Source organism: Thalassophryne amazonica, chromosome 12 (assembly GCF_902500255.1).
Source record: "Thalassophryne amazonica chromosome 12, fThaAma1.1, whole genome shotgun sequence".
In the NCBI taxonomy this organism is placed as follows: Eukaryota; Metazoa; Chordata; class Actinopteri; order Batrachoidiformes; family Batrachoididae; genus Thalassophryne; species Thalassophryne amazonica.
Genome location: NC_047114.1, coordinates 83,799,647 through 83,815,302, shown reverse-complemented (window position 1 = coordinate 83,815,302; position 15,656 = coordinate 83,799,647). Strand labels below are relative to the sequence as shown.

The 15,656-nt window shown below is 38.6% G+C and overlaps 1 protein-coding gene across 4 annotated transcripts in view; it reads right to left on the bottom strand.

The window, feature by feature from the left end:
- LOC117521697 (epidermal growth factor receptor substrate 15-like 1) overlaps positions 1-15,656 on the bottom strand; it is a 47,336-nt gene that overhangs the window by 20,894 nt on the left and 10,786 nt on the right. For 3 of the 4 annotated variants that reach the window (XM_034183035.1, XM_034183033.1, XM_034183032.1), the window contains exons 9-14: positions 13,967-14,233; positions 6,581-6,738; positions 5,358-5,523; positions 4,988-5,050; positions 4,094-4,170; positions 1,328-1,400 (exon numbers count right to left, since the gene is read on the bottom strand). In XM_034183035.1, the coding sequence (XP_034038926.1) occupies positions 1,328-1,400; positions 4,094-4,170; positions 4,988-5,050; positions 5,358-5,523; positions 6,581-6,738; positions 13,967-14,233 (804 nt within the window). The remainder of the gene's footprint in view (positions 1-1,327; positions 1,401-4,093; positions 4,171-4,987; positions 5,051-5,357; positions 5,524-6,580; positions 6,739-13,966; positions 14,234-15,656) is intronic. The other variant, XM_034183031.1, reaches the window with a different exon arrangement.

Here is a 15,656-nt window from a genome sequence, read left to right as displayed (position 1 = left end):
TTTCTAGTGCCGCCTCTGGAAACCTGCATTCATGTTATGACAATTTATGGAATGTGAAACGTTGAAAACACAGGAGATTCATTAATGCTTTAATTAACTCAGAAAAGACACATTAAATAAATCTGATGGAGGAATCAAAACAACATGGCATGCTGTGGTATTTCATCAGCAAATTTCTGTCTGAAATACTTAAAAACATGCTGGTCAATAACTGAACAGCTTTAAAGTTAAGCTACTGTTTTATTTTGTGAAGGAGCCTGATTATGGCGACATCCAATGGTAGCCACAGAAAACACTGAGCAGTTATCAATTACCAAGTGAAGACGCAAATAAAATTGCTCTTTCAATGAGATTATCACTCATTGTAATCAGCACTTACACTGAGACCAGACACCCAAAACATGCTTAGTCTGATTATACAGAAGTAGACGGGGGTGATGTGTGACACCATCAGAAGGAGCCAGCCCATTACAGAAACTGTCTGCCCAAGGAGACCTGGGCACTTTCAGTTCTGCAGACCTAAGAGAGCAGTGCTGCACAGCTCTATCAGAGTTCCCACAACAGCAGCGGTGGCAGCAGATGGTCATCTTTACAGTGAGAAAAGATGTTCCAAGTGAACATACAGGGATGAGGAACCAAATCACTTTCCCCCAATGTAACAAGTACAGTCTTCTGAGGGAAGGCAGTGTCAGACTTACTCCCACAGAGTAAAGCTTTTTGCAGAAACAAATGATCTTTTCCTATGTTGTGCACTGTGTGGCATTTTATCAAGTGACAACCCCCAAAATACAGTAGTTCCAAAGCAGGCGTCGCCAACCATGTTCCTGGAGGGCACCTGCCCTGCATGTTTTCTGACTCTCTCTGTTCCACTCCCAGGTAATTAACTCTATCAGGGGTGCTCAGCTAATCAAGAGCTGGAAAACGTCAAAAATCAGGTGCGACTTGAGTAGGTAGAAGTGGAAAAAATGCAGGATAGGTACTCTCCAAGAACAAGGTTGGTGACCCCTGTTCCATGAGTACTGTCGGTCCAGGTGAGCTAAAAAAAAATGGAGATATTGGCAGGCCAGAGGACAAAGTACAGTAACAGATGCAGTTTTATGACATGCCCAGGACTGTAACAACACTGATTTCATAAATTCACTGTACGAGACACTGGGTGACGTGTCCAGTAAATGCAGCTGTAATATGCATGATTTTGAGTTAATTGAGTGTTAGGCTATATAATGACATTCAACGAAAGTCAAGGAAAATCATGGAAGTAGAAGTCTCCTTTAATGGAGGAGTGCAGGGGATAATTACCATGTTACTTCAAGACAGTACTGCTTACCTGAACATCACTGTTTTGCTGTCTGATGGTATCCTCCTTCTCCCTGATTTCATGTTCCAAGATAAATTTTTCTCTAAAAGTGAAAAACATGCAAGGAGAGCAAAAGAAAACTAAGAAATCTCCGAATATCAATGCAGGCAAAACAAAGTGCTTAAAAAGACTGATCTGTATCAAAGCACATTTGGAAGTAATTCATGCTGTTTGTTTTATCCTGCTTGGAAATCCAGATTGGTCGTCATCTCCACGGAACAAAAATCTCACAAAAGCAATGATTCAAATCAGATATAAATCATCCCTTATTTTGTAGTCTGATGAATAAAAACATCTTCCAAATTAATGCATCAATAATGAATGATAAGCTAGCGTGTTGCCCATGGGGATCAACGGGCTCTAGATTGGGTAGTGTTTATGAAATAGATAGCTAACATCTTTCAAGAGTGGTAATAAATTTTGCAAACGTTTTCCTAATAAGTTGGAATGGCGTGTGATTCCAGAATGTTTTTAGAACCTTCAACCTCAACAGTTTTTTGAAGAACTCAACCCTTTTGTTTCCTCTTAATTACATAATTTTAAATGTTAATTTACTATTTTAATGTATTTATAAATTAGGTTTAGGTTCTTGCTATCATATACACACTATTATTATTATTATTATCATCATCATTATTATAATCAGCATTCTTATTATTTTTACTTCTATTTTGTCATTTGATTTTTAAATGGACCACAACAGAAATAAGTGTTTTCACTTTCTTGTGTCATCCATATATTTTTAACATATTTACAATTATATTATGTACTTACATTGAACTTACTAAATAAAATCACAAAAGCCCACACATATTTAATATATAAATGATTTACTTCCCCCTGCTGGAACGGCGTGTAATTCCAGAATGTCAATGTCCATTTTTCAGTATAGTTACACAAAATATGTAGCTCCTCTAAAAATATTAACCGTATCAACGTTCAGTTTTGGCACCGTACATCCTTGAACCTAAATACATAGGCATACCAAACAGCAAATGTCAGCTCTCCACAGTTTACGCATGAGCAAAATTGCATGCACAGCTTTTTGTCTTTCTGCAATCTGACAAACCGAGACAGTGGCAGAAGACATTAAAAGCACTACACATTTCACTCATGGTACCAACATGACACTTAAGTCACTCATGGTAACAGCGATATAACACTTAACTAAAGTGACTAAACCAACTGAACTACAAAAACACAATAAATCAGTAACACTAACAACACTGTTAAACTAACATGAACCATAATAAAATTTAAAACCTCAAAATCCTGAACTCCCATGGTGGATTGCAACACAATGTCCATTGTTTACTGGTTAGTTAAAATTGGTAATTTCTCCAAAAATATTTGCCCTATCAACTTCCTGTTTTTGCAGTTTTCATCCTTGACCCAAAATACATAAGCATGCCAAACAGCAAATGTCTCCCCAGTTTTTGTGTGATTGGAGCCACACACACAGGCCACTTGGCTATTATAATATAGACTGTGGATTGGCTTTATGTGTGAAATATGTTTACAGTAACAGTATTAATATCATGGGCTTTACAACAACTAGACTCAAAAATAATGAAAGAATATTTTACATATCTGTTTGTCCATTTCATGTCAAGTTAAAATAATTATGACACTTCAGGTCTAAAATTATAATGCCCCCCCCCACTGTTTCAACTTCCAAAGATTGTAAAATAATGTGATTACTGAATTTACATAGATGCAATAATTTACATAAGCTTTTGTCTGAGTTAATGGAGAGTAATTTGCATAAGAATTTTTTGCAGACCTCAAAATTACTTGCAAATCTATTTTTTCCCTACAACTGGCTTTCCCAGTGATAAAAGTGAGGTATGGAGGAAAACAAAAACAAACCCTGAACTTTTTTTTTTTTTTTTTTTTTTTTTTTTTTTTTTTTTTAAATGGCACATAGGTGGAATTGGTGGGACAGCTGCAAACTGGCTGCATGCAAAGGTCAACAGCCAAAAGCACTAAAGACCGGATATAGGGGACTTCCCCAGGAAAATTTTTCAATTCTACAATCAGTGAGGCACATTCTAGTGCACTCCACTAGTCAATACATTTATTGTAGATTTATTTATGTGAAGTTCCTAATGGAAAAATATAATTATTTTTGAATGTGAATGGCGCAAACATGCACCAAACAGTACAGTCCCAACAAAATTGGGCACTATAGTCTCATTTGAGGACGAGCGATAAAGGGGTTAAATGTAAGAGCATAGGACGCAAAAATTGTACTTCCGGGACAGCCCCATTATCATTATTCACATTAAATCTCGCTAAAATGGAACGACACAATCTCTCCCCTTTAACCTGTCTTCCCTCCTCCACTGGGAACTGAAAAAAAAAAAATGCATTTTTCGCAACTACTTCGGTGACTGCAGCTGAAAACAAAACAGTAAACCATCTTTCTGTGTGAAGTGATGCTGTGTTATCCCGCGATGTCACGCAGGGCTCAAGTAAGACTGCGCTGCTCCACTTCCTGTTGATTTAGCTAAATTTCTTGTCAGGCTGTCGGTTCCTCGGTCAAACAAGCCAAACAAAATAATAAAAATAAAAAATAAAAGCCGCAGCCTTATCCATTTTCCAGAAAATTCTATCAGTTCATCTGAAAAACTGGATATCTGTGAATATCAGAAAAACCTTCATAGTCTTCCACTCATTTCTCAAAGAAGGTACAAAGAAGTCCATCCTGCTGCTACTAGAGGGTCTGGAACTCACCTCTGCAACTGAGCTATTTCCTTGCTCAAGTCATCCAGCTCTTTAATGCCGGTCAGATCCATCGAACCGGTGCTATCCTGAAATGAGACAAAAGATGGACAGAAGACAAGTACGGAAAAAACAGTGGAAGAGTAGAAGGAAACAAAAGACACACAAAAAATGAGAAAAACACTACAAATAAAACAACAGAAGAACAAAGACAGAAGGAGAGAACAGGCAATGCACATGAGAAAGAGGAGGTCCCTATGTTATGTCTAAGAAGACACAAGACATAAGATGAGGAAAAGGAAACATGTCACACAGGAGGGAGCATAACACCAGGACAGCTCGTGACTTTGGCACAATGCTGTAAATGTGTAACTTTTCCTTCTGCGACCACATTACAGTGAATACCTACAAACAGACTTGTATTTCGGTGACAAGCACAGAAAAAAAAAAAAAAAAAAAACCTCAGATGTCAAAATCCAAAAAGGTAGTGTGTGGCATCACTCTTAAGAATACTTTTCCTTAAAAATAACTGTGTAAAAATTCTATTCATCTGTTGAGATTGATAAGGTGTAGTTTTTTTTAACAATAATAAATGCTTAATTTTTTTGATGCATTTGTGATGTCAATCACTTCATACTACTAGATGTCATTCTGTTTGTAGTTAAGTTTAAGCCACATTTGATAGTCAAAAAAGTCATTTACATTCCATACATACATTTATGTTAGTACAAAAAGTTTAAAAACAAATATGCTTAAAATCTATTATCATAATTACCACAAACCTGTTTTTATTATTTCTATTAGACTTTTGTGTGGACAAAAAGGCAGGAGTGAAATCATTTCCAAAGAACACGGTATATAACAGAGCAACAGCATCACCCAGTGGCATAACGCTCAAGTACTCACTCTGCGCGTATTATTTAGGGCAGCAAGCTCAGGTCTCATAGTTGACATAAGCCCCACAAAGCTCTGTTAGACAGGATAGAAAAGAACTCAAAAAAGCAAAGACACCATGTCACACCTTTGTATACCAAGAACACAAAGCCCCAAAGCAGAATTCACCATTTAAAAAAAAAAAAAAAACACAGCAACAGCATACGCAGACATTTGAAGTAAAGAAGCATGCCAGTGTGTTTCCAGCTTAAAAATATGCATCAATCATCAGGGTTTTTTTTTGGGAGAATGGGGGTGGTATTATGTGGTAAACTCAACTAAACCTCTTTAGTGAATAAGGAACTTGGATTTGCAGCAGTTGTGGCTAAAAATCAAGACTCACAAGGTCAGCGGTGGACGACGAAGACCTTTCTGAGGGTGGTATCATGTCCGGAGTAAGACTAGAAGGAGGGTCCAGGCCTTTATTAATCTTCTGGTTGATCAGATGCATGGCCAGCGAGAACTGCTCAATGTTCAGTTTGCCCATCTGTTTAGTGTCAGCCAGTCCCCTATGGAAAGGATCAGAGGCTTTACAGGTAAATCCCTAAATATTTGGATTTAAAAAAAAAAAAAAAAAAAAAATTGACTTTTTCTTTCAGCATTTTGTAATTAAAAATAAACATGAGACTGCACTGCAGCAGTAATAAGAGTATTTATAACCATAATCAGTTAAACAGCAGAAATTAGAACACTTTGTGTATGTGGATTAATGACAAATTACTGGTAAAAAGATTAAAAAAAAATAAAGACTTGTGTTAGTGATACTCTACCAGGCTTCGACTGCAGCCTTCTTCTGTTCATTCTTGGATTATTATTTTAAGTTTGTTATTGTGAATGAAATTAAAGGTTACTTGCATGTCCACTGCAGAACATTATACTTATTTTCATTAAAATACTGCACTGATTTTGCAATATAGTTCAGTTCACTTGACCAGCTGTGATGCAATTGGAGTTGTTGGTTGAGTTCATCCTGCTGCTTTTGCAAGCAGTAACATCATCAATAAACACTGAGCTACACACACGCACACACACACAACACCTCCAGCACTTGTCATAGATCTGACTATATTCTTCATATAAAATCAGTCCCTTCCCTTCTCCATAATCCTCTCTCCAAATCATTCTGGTACAATCTATGTCTGAATGTTAGTCTCTTCTGTTCACAGTATGATGTTCCAGAATTCTGCAGAAAACTGTATTTGCTTCTATGTTTTAAAATTGCATATATATATAGTTGTAGTACTTTTAATGGATAATTATGAGTGCATTATGCAAAGTTAAAGCACAGAGGAAACAAATAATTTGAAGACAGTAATGTTGATTTACTGTTTAAAAAAAACTGACAGGAATGCATGCTGACTGGTGCGCGCGCGCACACACACACACACACACACACACACACACACACACACACACACACACACACACGCACACGCACGCACACGCACGCACTCCAACCATCCCTCAGAAAAAAGTGAGTACGGCAGCTGTGGTTAAAAGCGTGTTTCAGGCATAATTACTTCAACATCTGTAAAGAATTAGTTCTAAACTGAGCTGTGGTCTCACCATATTTGCGCCAACATGGTCTGTGAGAGAGTGGACTGCATGAAGATCTCAATAACTTCTGAGCCACTGACAAAGCCGTCATTGTCAGTGTCGGTTGTGTGGAAGAGTTCTTTATATTGTTCCCTGTCAGCTACTGGGACCACCCAGTTCACCGGAGGCTGGAGGAAACATACACAAATGTAATTAGACACAAGGGACACAAAACCTACAGCAACCTTACAATTCCTCACATGCAAGACGCGACAGATTGAGGAAAAAAAAGTAACAGATGGTTTCTGATGTTCAAATGACTAAAACTCTTCTCACTATATGTAATTTAGAAGGGCATTCAGACTCCATACCTCTGTCCAAAGGTGTCACAGATCACACAACATGTTTTGGATCAGACCACAGTTTTTAAGTGATTTGGAACAGCTACAGTAGTGTTCAGAATAATAGTAGTGCTATGTGACTAAAGATTAATCCAGGTTTTGAGTATATTTCTTATTGTTACATGGGAAACAAGGTACCAGTAGATTCTCACAAATCCAACAAGACCAAGCATTCATGATATGCACACTTCACTCTCATCAGTCCACAAAATATTCCTCCATTTCTCTTTAGGCCGGTTGATGTGTTCTTTGGCAAATTGTAACCTCTTCTGCACATGTCTTTTATTTAACAGAGGGACTTTGCAGAGGATTCTTGCAAATAAATTAGCTTCACACAGGCGTCTAACTGTCACAGCACTTAGAGGTCACTCCAGACTGTCTTTGATCATCCTGTAGCTGATCAATGGCTGAGCCTTTGCCATTCTGGTTATTCTTCTATCCATTTTGATGGTTGTTTTCCATTTTCTTCCATGCGTCTCTGGGTCTTTTTTGCCCATTTTAAAGCAATGGAGATCATTGTGGATGAACAGCCTATAATTTTTTGTACCTGCGTATAAGTTTTCCCCTCTCCAATCAACTTTTTAATAAAACTATGCTGTCCTTTTGAACAAAGTCTTGAACATCCTATTTTCCTCAGGCTTTCAAAGAGAAAATCATGTTCAACAGGTGCTGGCTTCATCCTTAAATAGGGGACACCTGATTCACACCTGTTTGTTCCACAAAACTGACAAACTCACTGACTGAATGCCACACTACTATTATTGTGAACACCCCCTTTTCTACTTTTTTTTTAACTAACAGCCCAATTTCATAGCCTTAAGAGTGTGCATATCATGAATGCTTGGTCTTGTTGGATTTGTGAGAATCTACTGAATCTATTGGTACCCTGTTTCCCATGTAACAATAAGAAATATACTCAAAACCTAGATTAATCTTTTTAGTCACATAGCACTACTATTATTCTGAACACTACTGTATTTAAACACACACATTTATACGAGGTGCCTTCAATAAGTTTTGAGACTTTTTTTGTAGGGACACTTTTTTTCCCCTCGGACAAGCACGAAACTCTAGTCCCCTTCAAAGTACTCCCCTCCAGATGCAATGCACTTGTTGTAGCATTCCAACAACATCTGGAAGGTCCCCTGGAAGTCCTCTGGTGTGAACGTGTCCACGACCCTTGTCACAGCCTCTTTCATCTCAATGGTTTCAAAACGACTGCCTCTAAGGTTTTCCTTGAGCTTGGGGAACAACCAAAAGTCAGAGGGAGCAAGGTCTGGACTGTAGGGAGGGTGAGGAACTGTCTTGATGCCCATCTCGGTCAAACAGTTGGAAACACGGATGGAGTTATGGACTGGTGCATTGTCCTGAACTTCGCACAAGTCTTCCGCATGTTCAGTTCATCATGAATAATCATGTGCACAGTTCCTACACTGACTTCAAACTCTACACTTATTGTCTCTATTGACACTCGACGGTCCTCATCCATAAAAGTACGAATTTTCCCCACCAGCTCCGGTGTTCTGACTTCCCTCCCCCTCCCACACCTCTCATTGTCTCTCACAGACTCTATGCCACCCTTAAACTTTTTGTGCCAACGAAACACCGGTGCTCTGCCCATGCAATTTAATCCATAAGCAGTCTGAAGCAGTTCATAAGACTGCATAGCATTCTTTCCGAGCTTAACACAAAATTTTATAGCATATCGCTCTTCCAAAGTGTCCTCCCGTCCCAACTGCATTTTGCAAAAAAAGTCAGCTGTGAAGAGCGCGATTTAGTAGGGTCCACTTAAAGTCCACATACAGCCGTCTCTTTCAATCTTGATTAACAAAAATTGGTAGATTATCTCCTTAGACATATGGTAATGACATATCAAAATTACAAGAGTGTGGGATGATTATAACTGCCCCTACGAAAAAAGTCTCAAAACTTATTGAAGGCACTTCATATACAGTAGAGTTCAGAATAATAGTAGTGCTATGTGACTAAAAAGATTAATCCAGGTTGTGAGTATACAACCCCTGGCAAAACTTATGGAATCACCGGCCTCAGAGGATGTTCATTCAGTTGTTTAATTTTGTAGAAAAAAAGCAGATCACAGACATGACACAAAACTAAAGTCATTTCAGGTGGCAACTTTCTGGCTTTAAGAAACACTATAAGAAATCAGGAAAAAAAATTGTGGCAGTCAGTAACGGTTACTTTTTTAGACCAAGCAGAGGGAGAAAAATATGGAACCACTCAATTCTGAGGAAAAAATTATGGAATCATGAAAAACAAAAGAACGCTCCAACACATCACTATTATTTTGTTGCACCACCTCTGGCTTTTATAACAGCTTGCTGTCTCTGAGGCATGGACTTAATGAGTGACAAACAGTACTCTTCAACAATCTGGCTCCAGCTTTCTCTGATTGCTGTTGCCAGATCAGCTTTGCAGGTTGGAGCCTTGTCATGGACCATTTTCTTTGACTTCCACCAAAGATTTTCAATTGGATTAAGATCCGGACCATTTGCAGGCCATGACATTGACCCTATGTGTCTTTCTGCAAGGAATCTTTTCACAGTTTTTGCTCTATGGCAAGACGCATTATCATCTTGAAAAATGATTTCATCATCCCCAAACATCCTTTCAATTGATGGGATAAGAAAAGTGTCGAAAATATCAATGTAAACTTGTGCATTTATTGATGATGTAATGACAGCCATCTCCCCAGTGCCTTTACCTGACATGCAGCCCCATATCATCAGTGACTGTGGAAATTTACATGTTCTCTTCAGGCAGTCATCTTTATAAATCTCATTGGAACGGCACCAAACAAAAGTTCGAGCATCACCAACTTGCCCAATGCAGATTCGAGATTCATCACTGAATATGACTTTCATCCAGTCATCCACAGTCCACGATTGCTTTTCCTTAGCCCATTGTAACCTTGTTTTTTTCCTGTTTAGGTGTTAATGATGGCTTTCATTTAGCTTTTCTGTATGTAAATCCCATTTCCTTTAGGCGGTTTCTTACAGTTTGGTCAGAGTTGACTCCAGTTTCCTCCCATTCATTCCTCATTTGTTTTGTTGTGCATTTTTCGATTTTTGAGACATATTGCTTTAAGTTTTCTGTCTTGACGCTTTGATGTCTTCCTTGGTCTACCAGTATGTTTGCCTTTAACAACCTTCCCATGTTTGTATTTGGTCCAGAGTTTAGACATAGCTGACTGTGAACAACCAACACTTTTGCAACATTGCGTGATGATTTACCCTCTTTTAAGAGTTTGATAATCCTCTCCTTTGTTTCAATTGACATCTCTTGTGTTGGAGCCATGATTCATGTCAGTCCACTTGGTGCAACAGCTCTCCAAGGTGTGATCACTCCTTTTTAGATGCAGACTAACGAGCAGATCTGATTTGATGCAGGTGTTAGTTTTGGGGATGAAAATTTACAGGGTGATTCCATAATTTATTCCTCAGAATTGAGTGAGTCCATATTTTTTTCCCTCTGCTTGGTCTAAAAAAGTAACCATTACTGACTGCCACAATTTTTTTTCTTGATTTCTTATAGTGTTTCTTAAAGCCAGAAAGTTGCCATTTGAAATGACTTTAGTTTTGTGTCATGTCTGTGATCTGCTTTTTTTCTACAAAATTAAACAACTGAATGAACATCCTCCGAGGCCGGTGATTCCATAATTTTTGCCAGGGGTTGTATTAGCACAAACCAGCTTTAGTAATGCACCTGTTCACAAATGAAATACAAATTGAAACAATAATCCTTTCTCTGTTAACTGACCACACAGGAGAGATAAAAAGGTACTACATGTCACTGTCCACCTATTTGGTGAAAACAAGCAGTCAGGGGGAGTGGTGTTTGGTTCCAATTTTCTTCGATGCCACTCAACAACTTATGGAGTACCTCTATTTGTTTCATGAAAAGAGGTAATAGATTTAAATAGTTCAACGTTTTAACATTGCTTAACACTAAGAACACTTTAGACATTTCTGCTGTGCTATTGCATCAGAACTACAACAATATTTGCATAATCTGGAACATTATATACCTCAGTGAAGAATTCTGGTGTTTTTGCCTTACGAAAAATGGTGATTATAAGGTATGCCTATTTGTTGTATGAAAACCGCTAGTGCATCCCAAAATGTTCAATGTTAACATTTAATTTCATTAATGGGACACTCTAGGGCACAGATTTGGAGTAGTCCCTGTGTAGGCTGGTCTATGATGGCGTATGGTTGCGTTTTTAGTCTTGCTTACAGTTGCGGATTGTTGCTTAATGTATGCTTATTGCCACGTATGTAGCCCCGGCCTCTATTTTTCTGCCTCTCACAGTCCACTCCAGCCTAGTTTTTGGGGATTTTTTTTTGTTGGCATTGTGGAAATGCACTCCATTCTCAAAACAGTACATGAAAGTAAACGACACTCATGTTTCCAGAAGTACAGTGGAACACACTACTATCTCGCAACATCAGGTCACAAAGTTCAGAGTCTGTTGTGTCCCCCCTCCCCAAAAAAAAACTAAAGAAAAAATAGAAAATATTGGCATTGTCATACTTAAACATCCTGTTTCTTGTTTTAGCACTCCTACCACCTTTATCCTCCCACTTCAGCCTGCCTGCACTCTTTTCTTCACCTCTCTACCACACTCTCCATTACTTTGGACAGCTGACCCCAAATATTTAAACTCATCTACTTTCACCACTTCCACTCCTTGTAACCTCACTATTCCACTGGGCTCCCTCTCATTCAGACACATGTACTCACTCTTGCTCCTACTGACTTTCATTCCCCTTCTCTCCAGAGCATATCTCCACATTTTCAGGCTTGACTCAACCTGCTCTCTAGCCTCACTACAGATCACAATGTCATCTGCAAACATCAAAGTCCACGGAAACTCCTCTCTGAGCTCATCTGTCAATCTGTCCATCACCATTGTGAACAAGAAAGGACTCAGAGCTGATCCTTGGTGTAATCCCACCTCCACCCTGAATGAGTCTGACATTCCTACAGCGTATCTTATTGCTGTCACACTATCCTTGTACATGTTCTGCACTACCCTCGCATACTTCTCTGCCACTCCAGACTTCCTCATACAATACCACAACTCTTCTCTTGGCACCCTGTTATAAGCTTTCTCTAAATCCACAAACACAAATTATAACTCCCTCTGGCCTTCTCTACACTTCTCCATCAGTATTGTCAGAGCAAACATTGCATCTGTAGTGCTCTTTCTCAGCATGAAACCATATTGCTGCTCAGATCTTCACCTGTTTTCTAAGCCTAGCTTCTACTACTCTTTCCCATAACTTCTTGCTGTGGCTGATCAACTTTATGCCTCTGTAGTTACTGCAGCTTTGCACATCACCTTTGTTCTTAAAAATTGAACGGATTTTCAAAAACTGCCAAACAAGATCAAATTTCTTTCATATTTGAGAGTGTTATGCAGGATGGTATCCTTTATTGACTGACAAAGTGATCCAGATCTGTGTTCCAGAAGTCATTGGAACACTGAGCACCAGATATCAAATTGGTTGATCAAGGAAAATAACAGCGGCTGATGACAGTCGCTGACTAAGGAAAAAAAAATTGTCTTGTCAAATTCTTGGTTTTATTTCAAACTCAAATATCTAAATATCTTCAAGATTAGATTATTGATATGCAAGTGCTGTCAAAAATAAAGTAAAAGAGCTCCCACAAATTTAGGACAGCCTGGAAATCTGTCTTGATTAAAAGGCAGAAAAACAAAAGATGGAGCCACAGAAAACATAACAGTCTTGACAGATGATCATGGTACAGATACTAGCTTCTCTTCTCTGTCAAGGAAACCTGCTTCTTGAAAATGACGCTGGTGAAAGGATCAACATGGTACAGAGCAACACACTCGTCTCTCAGCAATGTGGCCAAACAAGTCCACCCAATACCAACAGAAAATAATCATTACAAAACCAGGTTCAACCTTTGTGACACTTATTTAAAAGAAGAGGTAGAAAAAAAACCTAATGGATACTTATCCAGGATTTTTTAATGACTTTCCACTTTACTTTTTTTTTTTTTTTTAATTCAACACTTTCAAGAGCTATTTCTGACTGATGAAAAGTAAGGACATTGGGAAGACTACATTCCAATAAGTAGAAGGCACCCAGAGAGTCCATACTACAACCTCCAAGACCATATATTCCTCACCACGAAAATACCCACTTTCACTTGAATTTAGCATCAAGTCTCATTATCTATGTGTTCAAATTGCTCATAAAATTTCATCAAGATCCATTCCCATCTTTTTGAGTTCAACATTGATATATCACTAACATTCTTCTGGGTCCAGAATATATCCTAGGTTGCCCTTAAAAATTGCATACATTACTTCCTAATACATTATTCATCTGCTCACAAAATGTTATTGAAGTTCATTATTATAATACATGTGTGAATTAAATGTTCCTGAACACTGAAAATGTCTTCCAGGTCCAGGACCCAAAATATGTTCTGGATCAATTTAAAAACAAAACCCCTCATTTTCTAGGACATTATCCATTTGTTCACCAAATTTAAAGCAGCAGCCTCTCACAGCTTTTTCAGTTATATGTTGCTATGTACCAAATGTTCTGGATCTCAGTTCCAGAATATATTCCAGACCACCTCCCAAATGGAATCACTGATTTCCCAGAACATCACCTTTAGGTTCATTAAGTAAAATCTGTTCAATACCTTTAGAGTTATCCTGCTAACTGGCAAACAAACAGAGGTGAAAACATTACCACCTTAACGGAGGCAATTAATATTATTGTAGACTATATGCAACTGCATATAAGAACACTGTATTGCCCATTTAAGACAAATTCCAGCTGGTATGGCAGCTACCGTGAAATTACTTAAATAGCAGACATACAATCACAACCCCCCCCCTACATGTAGAATGCAGAAAGCAACTACCATAAGCTCATAAATAACTAGTAAAAGATGCAGCTCCATTTATGACATAAAAGAATTTGGCACCACAGGTGAGGTGACATACCTGTGAGCTGGACTTAAAGGAGTGTTTTGGAGAGAGACTGCTAGGACCAGCACTCAGAGGAGTTGGGCTGCTCAAAGAGGGAACAGATCGCAAAGAGTCTTTGAGAGAGCCAGAGCCAGACGTTAGCCCGGACAGAGCAGGCAGGACAGCCACAGCACCCGGCAGTGCACCTGCAGTCTTTTTCTTTTTGGAAGGAGGGATGAGGGAAAGGGGTAAGGTAGTGGGGACAGGTTCCTTTTCCATGGCCCGATACACCAGATGCATGGCCTAGAAAAATAAAATAAAAATATACCTTTTTATTTATAGTAGCAAAAAACCTCAAATACTACAACCCCTGGCAAAAATTATGGAGTCACCGGCCTCAGAGGATGTTCATTCAGTTGTTTAATTTTGTAGAAAAAAAGCAGATCACAGACATGACACAAAACTAAAGTCATTTCAAATGGCAACTTTCTGGCTTTAAGAAACACTATAAGAAATCAAGAAAAAAAAACTGTGGCAGTCAGTAACGGTTACTTTTTTAGACCAAGCAGAGGGAAAAAAAAAATATGGAATCACTCAATTCTGAGGAATAAATTATGGAATCACCCTGTACATTTTCATTCCCAAAACTAACACCTGCATCAAATCAGATCTGCTCGTTAGTCTGCATCTAAAAAGGAGTGATCACACCTTGGAGAGCTGTTGCACCAAGTGGACTGACATGAATCATGGCTCCAACACGAGAGATGTCAATTGAAACAAAGGAGAGGATTATCAAACTCTTAAAAGAGGGTAAATCATCACGCAATGTTGCAAAAGATGTTGAGTCAGCTATGTCTAAACTCTGGACCAAATACAAACAACATGGGAAGGTTGTTAAAGGCAAACATACTGGTAGACCAAGGAAGACATCAAAGCGTCAAGACAGAAAACTTAAAGCAATATGTCTCAAAAATCGAAAATGCACAACAAAACAAATGAGGAATGAATGGGAGGAAACTGGAGTCAGCGTCTGTGACTGAACTGTAAGAAACCGCCTAAAGGAAATGGGATTTATATACAGAAAAGCTAAACGAAAGCCGTCATTAACACCTAAACAGAAAAAAACAAGGTTACAATGGGCTAAGGAAAAGCAATCGTGGACTGTGGACGACTGGATGAAAGTCATATTCAGTGATGAATCTCGTATCTGCATTCGGCAAGGTGATGATGCTGGAACTTTTGTTTGGTGCCGTTCCAATGAGATTTATAAAGATGACTGCCTGAAGAGAACATGTAAATTTCCACAGTCACTGATGATATGGGGCTGCATGTCAGGTAAAGGCACTGGGGAGATGGCTGTCATTACATCATCAATAAATGCACAAGTTTACATTGATATTTTGGACACTTTTCTTATCCCATCAATTGAAAGGATGTTTGGGGATGACAAAATCATTTTTCAAGATGATAATGCATCTTGCCATAGAGCAAAAACTGTGAAAACATTCCTTGAAAAAAGACACATAGGGTCAATGTCATGGCCTGCAAATAGTCCGGATCTTAATCCAATTGAAAAACTTTGGTGGAAGTTGAAGAAAATGGTCCATGACAAGGCTCCAACCTGCAAAGCTGATCTGGCAACAGCAATCAGAGAAAGTTGGAGCCAGACTGATGAAGAGTACTGTTTGTCACTCATTAAGTCCATGCCTCAGAGACTGCAAGCTGT